The sequence below is a fragment of the Leptodactylus fuscus genome, chromosome 8 (genome assembly GCF_031893055.1).
Source record: "Leptodactylus fuscus isolate aLepFus1 chromosome 8, aLepFus1.hap2, whole genome shotgun sequence".
Lineage (NCBI taxonomy): Eukaryota > Metazoa > Chordata > Amphibia > Anura > Leptodactylidae > Leptodactylus > Leptodactylus fuscus.
The window spans coordinates 34481754-34507594 of NC_134272.1; the positions used below are offsets into that span (position 1 = coordinate 34481754).

General features: G+C 40.7%; 1 protein-coding gene across 2 annotated transcripts in view; it reads right to left on the reverse strand.

The window, feature by feature from the left end:
- The window catches only part of KLF7 (KLF transcription factor 7), a 109192-nt gene that overhangs the window by 25675 nt on the left and 57676 nt on the right, over nucleotides 1–25841 (reverse strand). The window contains exon 2 of one of the 2 annotated variants that reach the window (XM_075284354.1): nucleotides 8212–8640. In XM_075284354.1, coding sequence (XP_075140455.1) covers nucleotides 8212–8640 — 429 coding nt within the window. Of the gene's footprint in view, nucleotides 1–8027; nucleotides 8641–25841 lie in introns of both variants that reach the window. The other variant, XM_075284353.1, reaches the window with a different exon arrangement.

A 25841-nucleotide genomic window follows, 5' to 3' on the forward strand; every position in this document is an offset into this window, starting at 1 on the left:
GTCAAAATGGAGCATGCCGCATGAGTCAATGATCCCTTTTATTAAATCATAAATGTCAATGAACAGAATGGACAAATACCGTAGAAAATATTATCAGTTTATATTTTTGACAGATCTGCTTTATGGTTCCAGAAAATGTCAACTCTATTCACATTTGGGTCGTGTTTTTAATTTATATTGGAACCCTGACAGCAGCAACAGACTTGTATTGAGATGGTTCAAGACGGCTCCTGACCGATTCCAGGCTTTAATAAGGTCCGGCGGGGTTCCACTAATTTTGAGGGCAGGAATAATGCTGTGGGCTCTGCTGATTTTTCCATCTTGACAATAAAACCTCATAACAGTAGTGTGAACAGTGGATTAAGGTATATTCACATGTACTGCAGGTTTGGTCAGAAAATCCATATCGAATACAGAATCCATGGAATACAGAAGGTAACCCATGGTGGGAATGTTTAAATCCACAGCATGCTAATTTATGTTGAGTAATAGTTGTGGATTTGTCCCCATTGAGTTTAGTGGAAGGCTTAGGCTACGTTCTCACAGAGTAACGCGCCGTTCATTTAGACACGTATATACGTGTCAGAGCGCGGGGCTTCAAAACAGAACCCATTGATTTCAATGGGTGCCAGCATACGTGCGCTACACATTGAAATCAATGGGTTACAAAGCCTCCCATTGAATTCAATGTGTAGCACGCGTATGGCAGCACCCATTAAAATCAATGGGATCTAAGGGCCATAGTGGCTCAGTGGTTAGCACTGCAGCCTTGCGGTGCTGAAGTCCTGGTGTTCAAATCCCACCAAGGGCATAAAACCATCTGCAAGGAGTTTGTATGTTCTCCCCGTGTTTGCATGGATTTCCATCCCATATTCCAAAGACATACTGATAGGGGAAAATGTACATTGTGATCTCTATGTGGGGCTCACAATCTACATTAAAAATCAATGGGATCTGTTTTGAAGCGCCGAATATACGTGTCTAAATGAGCGGCGCGTTACTCCATGAGAATGGAGCCTAAGGCCCCACGTTGCAGAAATGCAGCTTTTTTTTTGTTGCAGATTTTGCTGGGTTTTTTTTTAAGCCAAAGCCAAGAATGGCTGCAAAAGGAAAGGAAAATATAAAAGGGAGTACTGGTACTTCTCCCTTCTGTTTAGTCCACTGCTGGCTTTGGCTCAAAAAAACCACAGCAAAATCTGCAACAAAAAAACTGCATTACTGCAACGTGGGGTCTTAGTTGAAAAGTTGAAATCTACAACAAACTCAAATTGTTGCATACTGATGCAGATCCACAGCAAAATCTGCAATTCCAGACTAAAAAGCATACAATACACTTATCTCATAGTAGGTCATTGTTACCACAAAAGTAGTTTTTATTTTAGTCGATCTACAATAGCAAATCTACTAAATTACACCTAAGACCGCACCATTTGGTGCACATCTGCCACTGCAGTTTTTCCTGCAGTTTCCCCTGGATTTAGAAATTTTCCTTAGGGAACCCATAACATGTAAACGTACTTCTAAAACAGCTAAAAAAACAAACAAAAAAAAACCCACACATTTTTTTATTTAATTTTTTATGCAATAAATGCTCCTGAAATGACATTGCTTTCAGCATGAGTCTTCCTTGTATTTAACCATTTCCTTGCTGCAGAATATAGACTGCAGATAAACCTCATTTCCAGTAAGAAATTAAAATAAAAAACCCCAAAACAAACAACTCCATCCATCTTTTAACAAAGTCACAAAGCTAATCCGGGAAGGACAGGCTTGTGATGTGCTGAGGGCCAGAAAGGATTTGTTTTTTTTTTAGTCTGATTCAGGGGGGCCGCAGGTGGCAGACATTGTGTAGAATTTACACTTGTGCTCCATTAATTGCTGACATATCCTTCTCACTCGCGCTCTCTCTCCCTCCCCCTCCTGCCTCCAGGGATAACAGCCGAGATGCAGGCTCAGACTGGTACCCGGCAGAAACACCAACCAGCCAGCCAGCCAGCGCGCCAGCCAATTAGCTGTCAGGATGTAGAGCGAGCAGGAGAAGAGATGCAGTAGTCTAGCAACAGAAGAAACAGCTGAGTAGCAAGCGAGGGCCGGCACCCGGGATCTAACAGGCCGGCCAATTAGCAGACTGCATCTACTGCTGAAGGGGTTACTTAGCAACCGCCATCATGGCGCCCCCCCGTCCCCTGACTGCCTCGGCCCCAGCTCCTTCTGTAACACCTTTCCCCGGCTCTCAGTATTGTCCTAATTATAGATTATTCACCTCCTCTTGTTATTATTTAAGGCTCCGGAGGATAAAGGGGAACCTAAATGGACAATTTAACCCTCTCTCTGCCTCGCGGAAAATGTACATGGATAATAATGAACAAATCAATTACGTCTTGTAAACAAAACAAGTGCAGTATAGTATGTATAGTGTACCGCCCGCGCACCGCCAGACTCAGCCCAGTCACATGCTAGCAAACGCCTTCAGGCCAATGTCACATGAATATGTTTACTGTGTACAGATGTAGCAGTGCCGAGCTTGTCACGTCACGTGGCTCGCTGTCATGTCTGTGATTTTATGTAGGATTTTCATTGACAAATCAGCTCTAAATAACTAAAGGGCCTTATTCACACATCTGCATATCATGTACACACGGAGTCCACATGTTTCACTGGTACCAAACGTACCCATTCTTTTCAATGTGTTTATTCAGACGCCCGTGTGTTTTTTGCAGACTGTAGGTCTGAATAAAAACAATGGAAACGCATCACTTTTCTTATTCACTGATACGGAGGCATCACATCATTGAATGTCTATAGGTCTGTGATAAAAAAAAAACAATGCCATTCATCCATCATTCGTTTTTCATTAACCCAAAGACATACAAAGTACAGAAAAATAAAATTTAAAAAAGTTGGTCTGCTTTTCACAGGCGTGAACAACATGGACAGCACACAACCTGCAAATGAACAGGACGAGGGTGCTTTGTGTGAATAGTATGGACCTCACGTGTCTGTATGATACATCTGTTAGCAAAATATAAGGTCCTCACATGTTCAAATCATACACCTGTTTATTTGGATGGCAGCTATCAAACCCGAAACCCCCATATACATGCATGCTCAGCTCGTCTGAATGACCGTGTGTCCTGAATGGGGATAGGGGACAAAGCAGCTGCCAGACACCAAAAGGATGTCACCTGTCTAATTTTTATGAGAGGCCCCCCATATGCATCACATAGAAATCGGTGCGCCCTGCTAACTTACACCTACATAACCGTTATAATTTACAGACTATAAGCCATAATAGTAGGTTGGTATTAGTTGTAGCTCCTCTACACAGTGCTATATATTGCTATATTTTTGTCACTTTATCTTTCCTACCCCCGGGGCTATTCTTTCCACATTGCAAGAATATTGCTCAATTTGTCTCTTCACCTTTATTTACATACAAGAGGAAGATGTGAGAAATACTGTTAAAAAAGCATTCTTAATAGGTATCATTTATAAGACCACAATGCCGGTGTCGTCCTACATAGAACGTGCACATATGTCCTGGACATAATTCTCCTTCTGTATGTGCGCGCACACAAATTCTCAATGTAAACCAGAGATCTTTCTGTCCTAGAATATTAGGATGTGCTTTGGTATTAGGATCAACAAGAATTAGGGTCAATATCATATTTCTAATGTACAGATCCACATTTACACGGGTGATTGTTAACATATCATAGTTACTCAGAGCTGGAATATTATTTCCCGGAAGGCAAAATTTCAAGAATCAACAAGTAATTGTGGACTCTTCTCGATTTTACTTGAATTCCACATAAAACCTAAAATAACAATGTTAGACCTGTCTTAGGGTTAGTTCACATGGAGTTTTTTGCAGGCAGATTTTGACATGGAATCCGCCTCAAAATCCTCCTCCAAAAATGTCTCCCATTGACTTCAATGGGAGCCGCTCGCTTTTTTTTCCTGCTAGCTAGTAGCAGAAAAAAGAAGCGAGGTGGCCTAACTTGCTGAATCAACTGCAGTGTCCGCGGCTTGAGACACGCTCCTGTTTAGGCCCATTTATTCGGGCTAATCAGGAGCGGTATGCCACAATGGAATGCCAATTCTACATCGGTATCCCGTTGCGGCTAGCCGTGCAGAATGTTCACATGGCGGAAAAGGTTTCCACAACCTGTTCCTCCATGTGAACATACCCTTAGAAATCTTTTATTCCTTGTTTATACCGCCTGAAAAAGTATGAATAAATTAGACCATGAGTTTTATCATTCCCTTTGTCAATAGGGTTTTGGCTTAAGCTCCACGTTGCGAAAACGCTGTGGAAATGCTGTGGCATAAAACACTGCGTTTTACAGTACCTGAAAAGGGAATGAGATTGTGCTAATCCTATCCACAAAAAAAAAAAACAGCTGCGGAAAAGTTGCATGTCGATGATACCAGTGCTGGGGAAAATGTTGGTGTTTTCCCTATAAGTTTAATAAGGGAACAAAATCCGCTGAGCAAAAACTCTGCACAAAAAACGCAATGCGTTTCTGCTGCTTTTTTTTCTGCAGTATTTTTTATGCTACATTTTGTTACATGTGCCTTAGCCTTAGGTGTCCACTATATTGACAAAGGGAATAGTAATACCTTGATGTTGATTTATTTCCAGAAGAAATAACAGAGGAACTTAATAGAGATAAGCGGGTAGTATTCGATTGAATACCTCGCTGCCATAGGAATACGTGTAAGCGGCCGATCACCAAGGGGTTAAGCGCATCGAATATTCAAATACTTCGCTGCCATAGGAATGCGTGTAAGCGGCCGATCACCAAGGGGCTAAGCGTATCGAATATTCATTCCTATGGCAGCGAGGTATTCAATCAAATACTACTCGCTTATCTTTAGAACTTAACAGTGCAGAAAGGTGATCCAGAATTATCTTATGAGGATTAGTCTTTACTAACACAGACACATTTACAGACAGTAAGCTTCTACCTCTGGCATATACACGCTTTTAGAAGAGGCCATTGACAAAATTCGGCAGTCTGCTCACGTAGCTCCTCTTTAGTTTTGGGACCAGTATAAAGCCTGTATTTTATGGTATTTTATGGGATGCAGATTTTCCGAGAATATATAACACTGCTTACATTATCACCGACTGAGCGGAGCGTGGAAGGTTAGGATGACTGCATTGTGTTTACTGTAAATGCAGAGCAGAATCTTCCCACCCTGAAAGATGAATGCCGACGTTATGTAGGGGTAAATATACCTCGGGATGCTCAGAAGATTGTATGATTTTCAGTAGATAATCCTTACTAATTGGCTTAAACTGTCTGCTGAAAAAACTACAGGAGAAGAGGAAAGAATCAATTCCTGGCTCATGTTCAATATTCACATTTATCTGCCGTCTGATCTTTCCATTTCTGCATTTTGTCAATGCACTTCTGTGATCTCTCCACTGCATTACTTGTTTGCCCCTTTCTGTTAAGGTGGCCATGCTGAATCAGCAGGGTATAGCAGAGAACCCATAATAAATAGTCATATACAAACTCATAATCCAATAGACAGATATTATTTACCATATTATTATTGCCATATATAAAGGTTTATACACTCGGCATAGCCCTGAGTATAGAGATTGTATAATTTCTTACAGCCGTACAGCCTGCATGTGCTGTCCCACATTTCTAGGAGAGGATACTGCCATACATATAGCATCTGATCTAGCATAATGGGATTTTTTTTCTCTTTTGGATTTGGACATCAGAAGAAACTCAGCATACCTCCATATGAAATTGGAATCATGTGGAAGTGCAGATGCGCCTCTATAGCAACCCAATTACAGCTTGGTACTTTATAATATGGTGGTGTACAAGAGCCCTAATGTTTTTTAGGACAGGTTCATTCACTGCAAATTTTTATGCATCTTTTAACCAAAACAAGGAGTGAACAAAACAGAGGCAAATACACGAATTGGCAAATGCAAAATGATATTTAATATATAGTCCTAACCAGGGGCGTAACTTGAGGGAGTGCAGAGGGTGCAATCACAGCTGGGCCCAGGAGCCTTAGGGGGCCCGTAAGCACTGGTATCAGTATTGAGATTGCAGCTTCCATCTGGCCCATAAGCCAAGGAGACCCACATATTACCCCTAACCACACTACGGGTGATTAAACTCCCTAGCACCCGTAACCATCACTATCAAGTACTCTCTGTAGGGGTGAGGTACGGGGCCCCGGACAAAAGACTGCAGTGGGGCCAAAAGACGTTAGTTACGCCACTGAAACTGACACATAGCCAGAAAACTGCTGAAAAATAAGAAAACATGAATCATAAACATAGTTGTCAGTACCCAGTCCTGTACCCTCTTGGTCATGATTTACATAAACTCTGTATATTTGCAGATAGAGTTCTCCAGGACTGCATGATTTGCCAGCATTTTCTGAAAATTCAAGACAATACTGGGAAATTCAGGACAGTTGGCAAGTGAGCAACAGCTACCAGTATAGCATTTATTTAATATATACACCATTAAATGCTATAGAACAGTCCATGATGTATACATTTAACATATGCAATACAGTAGTATCCTTCACCCATAAGCTAGCTGTAACGATAGCCCCTAAATATCTGTCACTGGTATTTTATATGCTAAATGTGATTTGGTAACAGTCCTTTGAACTGGTAAGGATGGAGAATGTGAGCTGGAAACACTAGGAGGAGAGATCTGGCTTGTACAGGCTACAAAAAAAATAATCATGGACAAATAAAGATATATCTATCCAAACTAAACACCCCCAAATCCCATTCAGGAAGGGGAATTAAGAAACAAGCTACGCATTGATATTCATGGGACTTGCTCCCTACTCACCAGTCACAGACTAAGGATTTGAATAATGACCCAGAAGATCAGCTCTGATCCCCGAGCCAAGGTCTGACATGTTAAAACATGGGTTTTCCCATATTACCAGTGTTATGAATGTGTGCCGCTATTTTCCTCTTATCCCCTAGAAATCAGGGCTGTAACTTGTAACTTAGGTTTTTTACTGTTATTTCACTGCATTTATTTTGTAACTACATTGCTCTCTGTATGACATTTTATTTTGAGTCTTTTTGTATTCTTTTGTAAGTACCGAATTCCTTTTGTATTGAAGTTTTACGTTAAAATCAGGACCCAGGGAAGAGACCCGGGAAAAGGGAAAAAATAACAAATAAACCCATACTCATGTGCCGCACTAGACAGCGTCAGAGGACACAGCAGCGCCCAAGACAGATGGGTTTGTTTTTTATATTACCCCTTTCCTGGTTTCCTCCCTTGGTCCTGAAATACATGGACATCCCCTTTAATGTTAGTCCCTGTACACTTTAAAGACCCACTGCATTTTATAGTGTGCTTTACTGTCTGAAGGCTGGAGAATAGTGAATGTATGTGTGTTGGGGCTCAGAATTCAATATGGAGGTGGCAGAATTTATCTGCTGTTTAGCACTGCAGCCTTGCAGCGCTGGAGTCCTGGTGTTCAAATCCCACCAAGGGCAAAAAAACATCTGCAAGGAGTTTGTATGTTCTCCCCGTGTTTGCATGGATTTTCATCCCATATTCCAAAAAAGACAAACTGATAGGGAAAAATGTACATTGTGAGCTCTATGTGGGGCTCCCAATCTACATTAAAAAAAAATAAAATAATTGTAGCCGTGTGGATGGTGAACTCTGGATTAAGCGAAGTAACATAACCACCAGGTGATGGACTATGATGACACAATGTTAAAAAGTATATATGTAACGTATACTGGTACTTTTTTTTCTTTTTCAAACTGGAAATATTGCTTCCTTTTTCACAAAATGGAAAAGATTTATCAATTTTGTAGCAAATGCTTAGAGATTACATTAATTTATGAGTCTGTCTGGTTTCCATTTTTTCATTGGACAGATCAATGGATGAACAAGATTAAAGAAAAGATTACAGCCAAATACGCTTCACAGGTTGACAAATATACAGTTTATGACCACTTCAGTGAAGGGCTGCATAGGAAGGAAGATAAAGTCACTCACCTGTATGCGTTCTCTGGTGGGCCTTAAGATGTGAGCTCTTTGTGTAGACTTTTCTGCAGCCATTAAACTGGCACCTATGAACCCGCTTCTTATTTTCAGGTGATGCTTCTCCTGGGTTGCCAGCCTGCTCACTGTCACTTAGCCCACATTTTGAGGTTATGGCAGATGATGCGGATTCTGCCGCCTTTCCAGAGCTCACTGAGGCTTTTTTTGCAACCAGTTTTAACGTTACGGTTCCATCCAAAGCAGACAGAGACTGTGGTGTTTTGACCAGATGCCGACTAAGTTCCGGAGAAGATGGTGGCGTTAGTGATGTCACTGCGTTAAGCTGTGCCTGATTTACAGATGTATAACATTCTGTAGAGGAAGTGGCAGGCTGTAAGCTGACACATGTTTCTGATAGCAGTTTGTCTTGAGAAAGTAACAGGTCCATGCTAGGACGCTTCTCATATGTACTGATGTCCACAGGAATTACAATGGGATCCAATTTACGGCCACATCCATCTGTACCTTGAGAAATGGAGCTGTTCAAGAAAGTGTCTAAATCTTCCCCAAATGTCTCTGTCATCTTCTTTGGTTCGGTCTGCAAATACCGTTCCAACTCCAGACAGGTCTATGAAGTGATAGGAGAAAAATGTTATCAGCAAAGTTTACCTGATATATCATATTATCCAAATAATTACTACTGAAATGTCAGAGTCATTGCTAATGGGGGTCCGGCCCCTACAACTATTGGTCTAACGTAAGATGTAGCAGGTTTACCAGCAGTCCTATGTAAAACCACCTCATGTATGACACTGGGCTATGCTAAATAAACTATACAGAGATGGTCATCCTTCACTGACATTACAAGTCCAAAACAGTGCAGCCTGCAGAAGGTGTTTTTAGATATATCTGAAGAAGAAGCCCAGAGTAAGCTTCGAAACGTCATATTCTGTCATCATTATGAGTTAGCCATTAAAAAAGGTATCACCTACTGAAGAATTGCAAGTTTTTTGTTTTTTTATAAGTCCAAAACAGTCAACAAAGTCCATAGGGAAATTCTTAATGTGCTCAGACTTCTTTTATTACCTTTTTTTTAAAAAAAAAATATATAGAATAGCTCAATTAATCAGGCATTTTACCTAAATCATGATTAATAACGATTATTTAGGCCACAACCCCTTAAAATACACTTTTTTTTCAAGTATGAGTATGTGTCGGGTGGACCTTATGAGATTTGTTTCATTCGGACCAAACACATCTGAACCAGAACTGCTACTTTTTTGGGGTGTCTTTTCTGACCCTTAGAGTATAATTATCAGACGCCCAGGAGAGGTGAATAAACATAAAAACAGTGTTACCCACCTCTCCAGGGCTTTGGCGTTGCTCCGGGGCCTACTGAGGCCTGTGTTTGGGCCCCAGCTTATGTGGCATTGTGACACAAAGACACAAGTATGACTGAAGTTGTCTTTGTGTCATAAAGCCACGTGACCACTTAGGACCATTTACAGACCTTAGCAGTCTTTGACGTTATTCAGGAGCCCGGAAGACAATGATGACCAGCGCTGGAGCCCAGGGGAGGTGAGTAACACTCTTTCTTATGTTTAATCACCTCCCATGGGCTGGTTCAGGATATAGAGATCCCAGATAATAATAGCAGTTCCGGTTCAGATGTATTCAGACCGAACAAAACTGCAAAGTCTCGCAAATAATGTAATAAACAATTACCCAGCCCTAGTACAATGCTCTATGGTATTTCCTACAACTTTCTTCAGGATTAAAGCAGTAACAGTCAAATATTACAGGAACATGACATTGCAACACTTCCCTCCTATAACATTTACAGTTGACGTATTTACTGAAGTGCGGAATAGTTCTTGTGAAAGGTTCACTTAGGTTTCGTGCAGCCATATAGGTGGTTACACAGTATTTTGTGTTACTATATAGCTTTATCACCTATTCACCTATCCAAGTGTTTGATCACTGGGATCTCACTTCTGGGATCCCCACCAATCACAAGAATGAGGCCTTTTGTCCTGTATTTGAATGGGATTAATGGAGTCAGAAAAGAGAAAAACTCCATCAGCCCTATAGATATGACTAACATTCCACTTAATTGGATCATATTCTCACAATTGGTGGGGGTTCCAAAAGTGGGACCACCCTACTTTCCCTGGTGATCAGATCCAAAACTCATACTGAGGAGAGCTGAGATGTTTTGATTGGGGAAAACCACTTACAGAAGGATATAGCATCCCCTACACCAAATCCCCCTCTATGCATCCTTCAGTAGGTGTTTCTTCATTGATTCCAACACAGTTGGAATATATATAGAACATAAATTAACTTAATAAATGAGCTTAAATTAACAGAACTGATTGCTTGGGAACAATGGGGGCTAGAGAAAAAATCCAACTGACTAGAAGAGTGGGAGCTGGTGGAGGTCATCTTTACAAGGCAAATACTAGAAGGTCTAGCAGCTCTACAAACCCAATTATTAAAGGAACCATTCCAATAATTACATTTTTATGGAACTGCCTAGGAGACCTCTACATTACAGATTTGATAACACGTCATACCATTGTATATGATACAATACAATAGAAATAAACAATTAAAATAATGGATAGTATTGCTGCCACAGATCATAAACCCATTAGTACTAACAGGTGTTCCATCTTCTTTCCAATATTCTGGATCTCTGCCCCTATTAATATAACTGGAAAGCGTTTTAGCCTCTTGTATCAATGGGTCTGGCATTGGAATTGATACAAAATAATACATGATCTATATCAGAAGGATCATTAAATGGGTGAGAATTTGTGATCACGGTACAGAAAACATGTTCTATTGGCATTGTTACGTTGACAAAGTAATGTGTAAAACGCGTCGTGCACCACTTGTTCTAGGTTTATGAGAACGCCAGCTACTTTTTAAGCAGAAAGTCATTTTGTCCAGGGTAAGATTGCAAGCACACTGGTAAATAAGTTTCCTAAGGTTTAGAATTCTGCTGTCATTCTCTCTTTAGCACCAAGATGTAAAGGGCTTACAGCATCTGTTTGCTAGTGCACAATAAATGATAAAAAAAAAACCCTGCCAAGCATTCCAGGAATATCTGAAAGGCTGCGATAACATTCATTCTGCTCCCATTTCTTTTTACTAGCCTGTAACAACTTCTCAGTGGAATTCAGGAAACAGCACCATGAATACCAATTTATCTAAAACACTTTCTAAATACGCCATATAAAAAAGCTACTTTACGCTACTTTCATTGACAAACGGAGCTGGATTAGGGGTTTGCATGAAGTTATACCGTGAGAAATTAACATGTTATTAACTTTAGGTAATGGTTAGCAGACTGACAATAACAGCTTTTAGAAAACGTAATGGATGCCTAGAGACAATGGGGAACATAGATATATTTCCTCTGAGTTTAAGCGCTTTGGAAAATAAGCTATTTTGTGGTTATTAAAATGGTTGCCCAGGGCCAGTCTAATATGATGGAGATTTAGAGGCTGACATAGTGAGCGAGTTGAAATTTTAATGAATTGCTATGAGAAACCTGTTCCATAATATTTCATGTAACTGAAATTCAGACTGAAAAAGGTGTCAGGATAGATTATTCTGACACACATACCATTAAGAAAAACACGGCAAATAGAAGGAAAAAAACCTTTTACAATAGCAAATCCAGTCATAAAGCAAAGTCTGCCATTAAAGTTCTTCAAAGCTATTTTATTGATGTCTGAACCCTGCATTATTATGAATAGTACTTATTTGAGGAGGAATAGGCTCGCCTGCACGGATGGATTTTCTACAGCTATTGTAGCAAAGAAAGTGGAACACAAAATATTGGTCATTTTCTTCAAGAGAAAAAGGCGAGGGGGGGACGTTACAAAATATAGCTCCTCGACATATTGTATAAGGCATTGTATTGATAAGAATGGAAGGCACCATACTACGTAAAGGCTATACGCACCTTTACAGTGAACTTGGCAGGTGCTTTTGCTGCCCTAAGAGCAGCAATGATAAGCGGGGGAGAAGTTGAGCTTTGTGGTATATAGATTCGAAGCAGGATTTTTGAGAGAAAATACTATTGATGTAGCGATAGTGCCCATGTTATAAGCCCGCACATTATGTTAGTTGTGCCACTCAGTGCTGTGTATACTATGCTGGTGCAATGTCTATATTTTATGTAGTGTTGTATATGATGCTGTAAGAAAGCACAGGTTCACTTAGTTTACACTATAGCTTTGAGATTGGCTAAGGGCTCGTTCACATCTGCGCCCGGTCTCCGTTCTGCAGGTTTCCGTTTACTGCACAAAACAGAGGCAGGAGACGGAAACCTGCAGGACTCTTTCTCACCCATTCATTTGAATGGGTTTGAAAGCTGTCCGGCCGTGAGGGGCGGTGAGCGTTTTATGCTCTCTGCCGCGAAACCGTTTTTTTTAAAATCCGGACACAGAGTTGTACATGCAGTATTCTGTGTCCGGTTTTAAAAAAACGGTTTTGTGGCGGAGAGCATAAAACGCTCACCACCGCTCACGGCCGGACCCGGTCTGTGGTTTCCGTCTTCTTGCATATGGAAGACGGAAACCACAGAACGGAGACCCGAACCCAAGTGTGAACCTAGCGTAAGTGTCACATGTTGAGGCATGCTTTAAAGCAGCCCTGTCAGAATTCAGACCAGGACCTGATACTAGGTAAAAAGGTGTATAAGGCCTGGTTCACATCTGTGTTCGATATTCCGTTCGGGGAGTCCACATGGAAGCGTAGTACTTTATGAACTACCTTCCTGTCCGCATGACTCGTGCGCAGTCCATGTGGAAACCACACAGACCCCATAGGGTTCCCCATATGGACTCCCCATACGGAATACCGAACGCAGATGTGAAACGGGCCTAAGAACATCTTGTGGTAGTAGTTAGTAATGGGTAACCAACACATGGCACCACCAACACAGAAGACTAGAGAAAATAAATGTACCATTCTTGTGTGACCCTGAAATCTTAAAACTACATGAGGCTGGTAAACCCTAAATACTGAGAATTCTTGAAAGAGACTGTCCTGCCTTGTGGAAAATAAAAGGCCCATGGCCATGAAAGAGCAGCCTGTATAGTAATCAACCAGCCTGCTGCCATGAGACACAAGAGAGGGGCAGTGCCTGTGCAACCAGCATATAAAAACAAGCGTAAGAAAATAGCACTGAGAATAAGGTGTGTACTGAGACATGGCCAATACTGGTAAGGTCTGACCACTTGCAGGCTACTTTCGTGAGTTATACTGAGACGTATTTATAGTCGCAGTGAAATCTGAAATCAGGTTGTCAATGACATGTCAGAAGATGCTTAAAGACGTACATATGTTCACCTATTGCACCTATATGTTCTTGCTCTATACCAGACACTGTCCACATATCTTAGCAAATCTCAAGTAAAAATAGTTTACAAAAATAAAGATGTGCATCGGCATTAAGGCAGGTGCAGAGAATAATGCAGAATCCAAGCGTTTGACCGTGCACCTCGACTACTGATAGTTTTATCTCTGATGACTTGAGAAAGCTTATTTTTCCAATAGAGTCTCCTGCCACTATTCCTATAAAGATATATGTAATATTGTAATCAGAAATGAAAGGGGTTTTCCAGGCCTCATATTTTTTGTATGAGCTGCTTATGACATCTGTCCTGCTACAATGGCCACCAAATACCCTTTTCCCTAGTTTTCTTTGTGTTCTGCTGCAATCTGGGCTTTTCCTTAGTAATCTCCAGTTGGTTTACATGGCAGACTGGCACCACTTCCCTACTGTATTTACCATTCAATGATTTCTTTATATCAAAGGATCCTGATGCTTTACCTTAACTGTACATATGTAAGCTTTGGATTTTTTGTTGTTCCCATATTAACCTCTACTTTGGTCTCACTAAGCACTAGTGTCTCTCTTAACCTAGTCTACTTAACTCATCTTAACCTGTGTCCATTCGTTCACATGGCTGGAAGTGCCTGGAACTGATGTAACGTAGATGAAAGTGCTGAAAACGTGTTCAGGACTAGAGATGAGCGAGTACTGTTCGGATCAGCCGATCCGAACAGCACGCTCCATAGAAATGAATGGAACCCCCCGCCTGCCGGCTACGTCCATTCATTTCTATGCGAGCGTGCTGTTCGGATCGGTTGATCCGAACAGTACTCACTCATCTCTATTCAGGACGCTTCATATGACCTAGCGTCAGGTTCAAATTTGGATTTGCCAATAATATTATATGTGAGATATGTGTCACATTTACATTTTCATTTTTTTTGCAGAAAACCCCATAAATTGAACATAAACAAATTTCCAAAATGTAGCAACAACTAGCTGGCTTTTGAGAAACTGGCGGAGTAATCTTTTTGTTTCCGTGAAGCTTGCGGCATCCTCCATTGCAGTTGGTTATAAATGTCCTTGATAAGTCGATAAAATAAAACTAAATAAATAATCTGAATGAACTTTCATTCCAGGTTATTTACAATGGGACTGTAAAAGAAAAAAGTACAGTAGGATACAGCTTAAAATAAGTCCAAGCCAAATGAAGAATTCTACAGAAATGACTCAAGCAGCTGGAAATCTCAAGGTCAACCTCTGTCTGACCCTTGAAATTTGTCAAGTTCGGAATTACATTAGAGAATTGCTCAACTTCAAACATTACATCTAAAAAATGACTAAGAGATCCATACATTAAATCTCCTAACTATAACTACTACCAGAGAAAGCTTTACAACCTTCCACAGAACTGAGCTGTCCAAGGTAGGAAATCACAGCTTACAACCAAGTCCTAACCGAGTGTAGACACCAGATAAGGCTCAGTAAGACATACAGTCACTATACATGACTCAACTGCTTGTCTACTGCACATCTGAATGGAATACATGTAAACAGTCTATATGGCCAGATTGTAAATGTATATCCGTGTGTTTCTTCATAAGCAACTATTGTATGTAGCAATTTTTGCCGACAACTGTACTATTATGAGGATAGACTTCTAAATTTCAAGACATGCTACTTAGTGTTTAGTTTGTATCAAAAAATAAGATACGGCTTTGTTTTGTCATATTCTTGTATTGCCTGTTTAGCTGCTCTTCCGTTTATTCTGAAGTCAACATTATCCTACAAGGTTACTTGCTTCATACAGTCTATAAGCCTACTGATGGTCTGAAAACTGAAGATAATGAAGCTACCCTGGAAACCTCCATCAAGTTCAGGCCCCACATAGCGAAATGCAAAAAACGTGTTTGTTGCGCTTTTTCGTTGTGTTTTTTCTTCCTCTATTAAATATATAGGCGACAACGACCACAATTCTACAGCTATCATTAACTTGCTGCATTTTTCAAGCATACACACGTTTTTTGTCCTCGCAGTATGTGGATGAGATTAAATGAAATCATATTCACTTTATTGGTACTGTTAACATGTTTTTTTCCAGTAGTAGCCAAAAACATTAGGCCTTACCCCACCAAAAAACCCCACTGATGTCCGGGTGAGGTATGAAATAAATAAAAACCTCTGTCCGAGCAACCCATCCTGTTCCCTCTCATGTTAGTCCTGGTCAGACCAGAAGTGGTGAAGCTCACACAATCACTATGGAAAATCGGTGCACAGAAGACTTTGTCCTTTTCTAGTTTCATTTTAAAAATGGCGGACATCTGACAGATCCCATTATCATCAATGGATTCCACTGCGCTCTGTGTGTAACCTCTGTTTTAGTGGTCCCCTTCTCTGTTATTCGGGACCTCAGATGGAACCCATCAACGTAGTTGCAATGCTAGTATGAATCTAGCGTATAAGCTGGCCTTTAGATAACTGTCTAGATAACTTCACTGGCAAACAGTTCTCCAACCTGCCCCCCACATGCACTAAAACAAGGTGGTTAGCCGAAAAAGCAGCTGTCAGATACCTCTGTAGCAGCTGTGATGAAATCCAATACCTGACCCTCCTGACATCTAATGTTCTTTGGTAAGTTGAGACCCTCCCATAAACAATACAGATTTAGCTGATACTGCAGAAATTGGCAAATTCATCTGACAATCTAATGTCCAGTTTAAGATTGCAAAAGGATCATTGTAGTCATAAAAGGTTGTCTGGCTGGTATCGTTCAGGAACCGCACCACTATTATCATTCTAAGCCATGTCATAGAGTCCCGTTCCAGTGAATACTATAACAAAAGACACAGTCCATACTGTAGGGAAGACTGACACGACCTCTGGAAAAAGCAGCCATTTTTTCTAATGGCATATACTTCTTAAATACATAGCAAGACCTAGATCACATACTCAATTTGTGTGCGAGTAACCATACACCGCCATCTGCAGAGTGGGGAAAATGCATTGGACTGATGCCATTTGCTGGGCTGACACCACAGTATAAGTGCACAGAATGGACATGTGTACAGTCTCCAGCACTGCCTGCCCCAGATGACAAGAAGGACGCCATGACAGCTGGAAACAGCAATGGATCATAGATTGACAGCTAGAAAACAGCAATGGATCATAGATTGACGGCTGGAAACAGCAATGGATCATAGATTGACGGCTGGAAAACAGCAATGGACATAGATTTCAGAATAAAATATATTTTTCTTTTATTTCTTGTGTATTTTCGGACAAAGTGGGGGGCGGTAACGGCAAGAGACTTTGAGTTCCCTTGCTAGAGTTTGTTTTCTTTAAATAGGATATTGGCATGTTTTGCTGTGTAATGCACAAGATGACAAGCCGGAGCTGAAAGTCAATGACATATTTTAGAGCCTTAGTTTAGCACTATGCTCCCTCCGGCTTTGCTGTGTCTACGTTGTCCCTTAAATGAACTTTTCGACTTGTCAGTACCCTAGCGAAGCGAAGCAAGGGAAATAATCATAAAGCAGCAGATCACACAAGTGTCCTGTTGCACTGTATATAAATATGGCATGCTGGCTTCCTTAATTCCCCTTTTTTTCTCTAATCCATTATGAATGGCTACTATTATGTTCATGGCGAACGTTTGCAGCAGATCAACAGTAACCTAAGTGCAATTAGAATGTGAATTGATGCTACTTGAGGATAACAGCAGGCTGTTAAGCTCCTGTGTTTAATGGTGTTTCCTGTAAGTGCTATTCATGTGATGATGCCGATTGCCGAGGAATATCAGCAACAATTAATAAAATAACACTGCCTCATACGTGGGATCCTGCCTATTAGGTCAGTGTTGACACTCGCGGCGTATACACACTGTTAATTATGACCTTTACACAAGAGTCCTGAATAGCCCACAATCTGCAGAAGACAAGGCATTGTTCTGGGGACAGGGCCTGATACCGAGCGCCGCTACTCTGAAGGAGAAATCGAGTTGCATATTACTGGAAGAACCACTCAGGAGATATTACAATATAAAGTGCTTGTAATATAAAGCTATAAAATGCAGGTAGTGGTCAAGCTCTGTAAATCGCGTAGGAAATGAGACATCAAGGCAGAGCTATATTTACAGCCATGTGCACTGTAAGTGACTACGCCATCAATTAGTAAGTGCGCACAATCCTCGCTGCTGCCCTTTTATGCATCATCTCTTACCCCATTAATTTTACTACAGAACCAGAGGTTACTTCTGAAGATAACGAAATAAACAAAAAGTAAATTCCATAGATTTTGCCTTGGGTACAGTGATGTCTCTACCGCAGCAGACAGCTGCATTGTCTTAAAGGGGTATCAGTAAATGATTTGTTACAGGACACTACTATGACAATTGTATAGTACCTGAATGACCTGTGCGTCTAGACAGATCACCTGAAAAGAATAATAAAGCCTATTACTGAATTAGCTCTTAAAGGGGTCGTTCCACTGCTGAGACCCCCACTATTCCATTTGTAGTGAATACTGCCATTACATTCAAAGTCTATGGGGCTGACAATGGCAGCTCAGCACAGTACAGCCCCATGAACATTGAATAAAGATGCATTATGCACTGATATTAAGCGAACATCTAAAATATCTGTGTGTGACATCAAATTCATAGAGATTATCAGCAGTTCTGACCCTACTGGGTTGGACTGGGTCAAAGATAAAGGGTGTATATAGCCAGCCATCTGCAAATGTAGCAGACACACAGGGAACATTTATAACGCAGATGGCTGCATCATGATATGTAAATGTCATTCTGCATATATACAGTATTTTCTGTAAGGGTAAGAGAGGTCATAAAGGGCCAGATGTCTCCTTGACACCACTGATCAATGAGACATCTGTCGGTCCTCAGCCCTTTCTCCTCTGTAAGGAAAGTAAAAAGGCTGGTCATCGTCCATTGTCAGAAAATCTCTGCTTATTCAGATTACTGGAAGCACTGAATATGTCTCCTGTTGCCTAATCATAAGGCCATGAATGCACCTATTGAGGAAGACGTACTTGACAGCAACAGCCAAAAGAATAGTTAACCTAATGAAATCTTTTTTTCTTCTTTTACTAGTATGATACGTATGATAGCATGAGACCAAATGTACAAGAAGACAGAGGTTTTGTCCGTCCCGACACAGGCTTCTATTAAGAAGTCCATCTCCCCAAGTCCCTTCCAGACCGGTCTGGCGCTCCAGCAACCTGTAATTATCCTCAGCTTCCCTAGACTCTTCCCACTGTCTTTGCACCTGTGTCAGTTCGAGGAGGCAGCTGGTAAAGCGTCCGGCACTACTGCTGTCTGTACAGTGTCTGCTATAATACCCTTTGGTGGCAGCGGGGTGCACATATTAGACAGTATGAATACTAAACAATATGTCTCAGATATAGACCAACTGCAGAGTTTAACTATTTCAACAGGAAAGTATAAAATATAGATAAGATTTGCATGTATGTGTATACAATACTGCGCAGAAGTTTTAGGTAGGTGTGGAACAAATACTGCACAGTAAGAATGCTTTCAAATATGTTGATATTATATTTTTGTCCCTTTTCAAAATTAAATGAATGAACAAAAGAGAAATCTAAATATAATTAATATTTGGTGTGACCATCCTTTGCCTTAAAAACAGCATCAGTTCTTCTAGGTACACTTCCACACAGTTTTTGAAGAACCAAGGCAGGGAGGTTGTTCCAAACATCTTGGACTAAGCACAGATCTTGTGTGAACCTAGGCTCTCTCAAATGGTGGTCAAGTGTGATATGCAATTAAATATATCTATGTCCATGTCAATAAAAATATAAACCCACAAAAAGGCCCCCTTTCAAAAGTCACAAACCATACATGGTTGCGTCATTGCCTTATGTATGTGTATTTGGATGGTGGGTTATGATACAGCACCATACACGTAAAGGACCATGCTTGCCTGGAGGCTGCTGCAGCACTTAGGAGATGAAGGCCCCTTGTAGATGACTGTGGGTGACTTTGATTTGCTATCGGGGTTTTTCCCGGATAACACACTGTTTCTTTCATTTCTATTGGCCCAAACATATGACTGTGTACTTCACAACAGTCTGGGTTAGAGATGAGCGAGTAGTATTCGATTGAATACCTCGCCGCCATAGTAATACGTGTAAGCGGCCGAACACCAAGGGGTTAAGAGCATCGGATATTCGATGCGCTTAACCCCTTGGTGTCCGGCCGCTTACACGCATTCCTATGGCGGCGAAGTATTCGATCGAATACTACTCGCTCATCTCTAGTCTGGGCCACAAAACTCAGGACAGGTTCTATTCCTGTTCTATTCATTGAATTGATGAGTCTGTGGAGGTAGCACACAGATGATATTTGTGTACCGCCCGTGCACCAACCGTGCCGTTCACTCATGGTCAGCACCGACCGTAGGCCTTAGTAAATCTTCCAGTTGCCCTGGGAGCCTCTCCTTAGATAGATAGCCGAAATGCAGACAAAAAAGAAGATTGTGGATTAAGAATGATAAATATTTCTAGCGTTGTTGTTAAAAAAAACATGTAAAGCGGTGTATACTGTGTGTATACTAGGAGTAAGTAGCCGACACACGAGAGGACATAGAAGGGTAGGCGAGTGCTCCTGGTGGGTACAAGCTGATTGGAACATGAACACAATTAATCTCCAGTTTAGGATATAACCTGGCTGATGTCAGAAATAGACCCTTTGAAAGGATACATCAACAGACTATGATTCCTGGAGCCTGTTCAAGGTTGTCGTATCTGTGGCATGACTATGGAAAAAGGTTTAATGTCCCTGCTGGATTTTCTTTCAATCATTACAAGTGATTTTAGCCTTGCTTTAAAAAAAAACAGCTTGTTTGGTCCTCAGGGCATTTCCATAAAATAATCTTTCCAAGGAAACATACTGCAGTAAAGTTTCAGATCTGCTGTAATAAATGTTCAGCGATAATGTGCAATCCAGAGATTGTAGGCACAAGAAGCACATTAAAGGACATGTGTGACTGTGCCACTTTATAAATGGGCTGATCGATATATTAAAAGTTCCTTTCTAACCTTAACGCCTTGAAAATGTTGCAGTTGCAGCATATAACTCTGTGTATATCAATAGTCTGATGAAGAGATTCAGGTCATGTATTGTACCGGGATATTTTTAAGGGGTCCTGCCGTGGCTAATCCGTTTGCAGGGACGCGGTCAGCCGGTATCACACAGAGAAGGGTCCTCCGGGGACGCTCTTTCCTCATTAATTATAATCGGCTAACCCTGCCTACTTCTCGGAAATGCACTACCAAGGTAACGCGTCTAACACATCAAGCTGGAGACAGTCTACAGAGACTTATTTCTAAGCCTTCTCTACCACTTCTGTTTATTTGTTCACCACTGATAGAACTGGAATCCCATGAAAATTGTAAAGATGTTTAATTCTTTCTGTTAAAAAGAGAAAGCAGTCTTCTAAAACGCTTCACTGCGGTTTTGGGACAACATAGCAATCTCCCTACGCAGTGAATGCAAATTTATGTAAAGCAGAGCTTCTTCATTTATGTGACAATGCTACACTTCAGCTCCTTACAAGGAAAATGATCCATATAATACGAGCTTTATTCACTGATCAATATCTTACAAAATGTGTCATCAAGGTCAATACTGCAGTATTTTGTATGGTTTTTATTACAGCAAGAACATCCACATACAGCTAATTTCTTCATGACATAAGGCATGATTTATTATTACATATCATGAAGTCTTGTGCTCAAACAATTTTCACTAAACTGTGTTTTACGAAATTGGATCTGTCAAAGGAGAACAACTTCAGTTTTTTTCTGGGATCTTGATCTGTGCTCATAGCAATACTTATCCAGCAACCTGACATTTCCGGTGGTGGCTGATCTTCAGAACAAAGCATTTGGCATGATGAAATTCATTTCTTGGGGAACGATCAGCACCCCATTCCCCCTTCCCATTCAGTAAGCATGTGTGTATGTACAAGGTATAAGTACAAAGAGTGACAAATGTGTCAACCATATAAGGTTCATGACACTGATGCATCAATATAAAATGAGCATACAGTACTAACAGAATGGCCATGCCTGATTTTAGAATAGAATGTTATTTTTAACAAAAAGTTCAAGATTTTGTCGCATCCTGGATATATTTTTGACTTTTTGAGGTTTTTATGCTGCACTATAAAATGGGCTGAAAGTGGAGGGACATATTTATTATACTTTACGTTAGAAAATTGGTCAATATTATACCTGAAATGAACAACAAATTTCTGGTTGAACCAAAATGATTAGGAGAATGGGTGGATTGGAGTACAACGATAGATTAAGAAACTTGGGGTTATTTAGTTTAGAGAAAAGACGTCTACGGGGAGATCTAATAACAATGTAGAAATACATGAAGGGACAATACAAAGAACTTTCTAATGATCTTTTTACTCCTAGGCTAGTGACAGTGACAAGAGGACATCCTCTACGTCTGGAGGAGAGAAGGTTTCACCAGAAACATAGAAGGGGATTCTTCACAGTAAGAACAACGAGGCTCTGGAACTCTCTGCCCCAGGAAGTGGTGATGGCGGATTCACTGAACAAGTTCAAAGAGGGCCTGGATGCCTTTCTTGAAGAGAAAAATATAACAGGTTATGGACTCTAGATTATGAGGACACGTTGAGCCAGGGTTTTTATACTGACTGCCAGGTTGGAGTTGGGAAGGAATTTTTCCCCCTGAAATGGGGCAATTGGCATGAGCCTCATGGGGTTTTTGCCTTCTCCTGGATCAACACTGTAGGGGATTGTAGGGTTATAGGTTGGACTTGATGGACTGATGTCTTCATCCAAATCATCTACTAAATAATTATGAATAGAGATGAGCGAGTACTGTTTGGATCAGCCGATCCGAACAGCACGCACGCATTGAAATGAATGGAAGCACCTGGTACTTCCGCTTTGACGCCGGCCGCTTAACCCCCCCGTGTGCCGGCTACGTCCATTCATTTCAATGCATGCGTGCTGTTCGGATCGGCTGATCCGAACAGTACTCGCTCATCTCTAATTATGAACACATACCAAACCATACATTGCAGACTAGTGTTAGAGTTGAAAATCTTTGAATAAACCTGTATTCTATCTGCTCAACACCTGTTCATGCATCAATGTAAGCATACATACAGTAACAGGAGTCCCACAATGGCCCAAACTGAGTAACCTCCACTAACAACAGGAATTTCACTCTATAGTAACCTGCCTCGAACGGAGTTCAATAATTCTGGATTGCGGCTCCTGATCTGTCATCAAAAAAAAAAAACCTGTGTTGTCGCTGTCACTCAAGCACACAAGAAATAACCCAATGTGCCATCATTAATTCCCCAATCACATATGAGGCAAAGGTCCACTAAAAGCTAGGTGCCTGGCCTTCTTGACCTCGACAAATTCAAGTAGAATGAAAGCGAGAGCCTGCCAAGAAAATGTTACACAAGCTTTCAACAAAATATGCTTTAAGATTTCCCCGAGCGTTGAAGCGTTCAGTTTTTCTATTGTGGATGATTTGTTCGCGTAATAAACTTTTCTTAGTGCTGTCGAAAGCCAGCGTTGGTTTCTGAAAAGGCTCTTTCATGGTATGAAAAGGTAGTGAATTGTGCCCTAGGGTCGTAACCAGAGCTGTGTAAACAGATGAAAGCGACAAATCGTATATATTACAAACATTTTGCTTAGAACAGCCATAAGTAGTGGAGCACAAACCGTTGCAGGCTAAGATAGGAAATCTAGTTACTGCAGCTTCGGAAGGCAACATTACATAGAGAAATGTACTTGTGCTATCACAAATGTAAATTAAAAGTTTTATTTCATATTTAAAGCTTGATGGAAATGCCATTTACCAGTGACTCTGATAATCTCTGTAGGAACAATGCCCTGCCGTCATACAGCGGAAATATGTCTTACACTTCAAGGAACACAAGATACAGAAAGTGCACAGAAACATTAAAAATAATATCCTAGGACTTTCTCCCTTTATCTCATTAAGGCCCCACGTAACATCCCGCAACAAAAAAGCACAGCGGGAAAAAATGCGGTGGTAACGTATTGCGGTTTTTCCCAGGAACTGCTGGCGTTTCTGTAGGTATAATTGACATGCTACAATTTCCAAAAATGCATCGGTTTTGGAAATTGCATCATGTCTGCTGCACACATTTTTCCGCAAAATGGTGATGGGATTCACTAGAATCCCATCCACTTCAATGTGAGTGTAAAAGGATTTCTGCTGTGTTTCATCTGTGGGCAAACCGCATCATTTATGCCATGCGGGGCCCCGGTCTTATTCTTCTGTTTCTATTTAGTTCCACATTCTGATTAAAGCCAAGAAATTAATGATTTTTTTTCTCTATGTCTACGGAGCTCAGTCATGTGTCCATCCTCCTCCTTACTATCCTGTGTATAGCAGAAAGACAACTGGCTGAAGCAGCAACCTCTAATATTGCTATACTACATTCATTTTCTAAGCAAAGATTAGGAGAAAACACATTTGTGATCTCTGAGGGATTTCTACAAGACATGCAGAAAATGTTGCAGACTACTTTATTCATTTCTAGGTTTTCTGTTCCTTTAAAGCTTACTTTCAGATGTTACTTTACTTAGTATAGTTAATCCTGCATGTCACCCTCAATGTACATATTTACATACTACAGAACATGTGTAATCCGCTAACATCCCAGTATTGTTTACTCTATGTAAGCATTGGTGCTTGTAGCTACACAACCTGGAGAAAATACATATCCTTGACGTGCAATAAGTAAATAGTCACCAACTGTTGTCTCTTTATAACTAGCATTGCATTGAATAAAATGCACCTTTTCAATGTTTTAAACATGACGTTCTTAAATGTTTTGTACCATGCACACTCTGTAGGCACAGCAACCAGCTAATAATCTCATAAAATGCTGCGGTCAAGCAGACGCTGCGGTCAGTGCTGGAGGAAAGTAGTATTACATGCAGATATTCAAATGGCCATCCATGTGTGCCGAGTCAGCTACAGCAAGAACCACTCTATGCTAACGTGTCTCCACTATGTCCCCTATGGGCATCACTTGGACACTTAATTTCACAGTTCCCAACTTTATTCCAATGTCTTAATAAAACATCCATTATATTACATATAATGTAAAAGAAAGCAATCATGCTATGTACTTCTATCCCTATAGGTTCTTTTTTATAGGCAATAAAATTTATTAGAATAGAAGGGGAGGTTTTATTTAAAAAAATGCAGCCATGTTTTTATCCACTGTATGCCTCATATACCACAATGGATCTGTGTACCAACATGATATGGACTCCAATGTACGGTATATTGTATAGTGACATTTTTTGTATCTACTGCCCATAAACCGAAATAAGACATATGGAAATGGCTTGTCTTAGTAAGACCATCCCTTTAACCCCCTTGGCCAGAACGAGAAAAGCACACAAGAAAGAACAGAAGGACAGTAATAGATGCCCTAAGGGAGCAACGAACCCTGACCTGAAATTCATCAGAAATTTTTCTTTATTCCAATTAGACGAGCAGCGATGAAGAGAACATTTGGCTGACAATCTACCTTATACTGGTACGCACCTTTATCACCCCACAAATGCCATGTATGTTATAAAAGTTAAAGAAAAATCACAAAACATGGATATCGGTGTCTCGCGCACAATGTCCAAGTTGTCACTTGTCTGAAAAGGTCACTTGTTGGAAAATTACTGTAAATGCAACAGCATGACAAGAACGCCAAGATGATGAGAGTATTGGACGCGTATTAGAATTCAAGCCGGGAGCTATATTGTTTTTTTGCAGCAGGTGTATCAAATTCTTTTCTCTGTATTCATAAATTCAAGTTATACATGCACACAATTCAGAAAAGACATTATGCATGTATTTTCTTAGACTCACAATCAACAAAAATAACAGCACCACCAGCAGTTATCAGAGCGAGCCGCCAAAGGAAGTTTAGCTTTCTATGCAAATATCAACAGCCACAAAAAGTGGCTTTTTATTGTATTTGTTACTGTTACAGTCAATTTCTCTCATACAAATTTTATTTTCCTGGGACTCTATAAGGCTGAGATTTTTAAGGCTGTCTTGGCCTGCTTCCTTCAGATCATGGACTGCGTCCTACTGCTGTGCACAGAGTGATGTTATGATTCTCCAGGTCTCCTGTATAGTGCACAAAGAATAGAGAGGGCTCATTCTAAAGAAAATCAGGCAGTCATGTTCCAAAGAAACTGAGAGTTTATGGAAATAGGTTCTAATGCAAAAATTGTAACAGGACACTGTAATAGTGGTGTCCTCTTATACGGCATAGTGGACAACGGGTTTCCTTAAAGCACCAAGACCCCAAAGCAACTGCTATCTGTGTGTGCACCCATTAGATCAAGAACATCCATCGAATCCGCTCCTTCCTCACCCCTGAAACTGCCAAGATGCT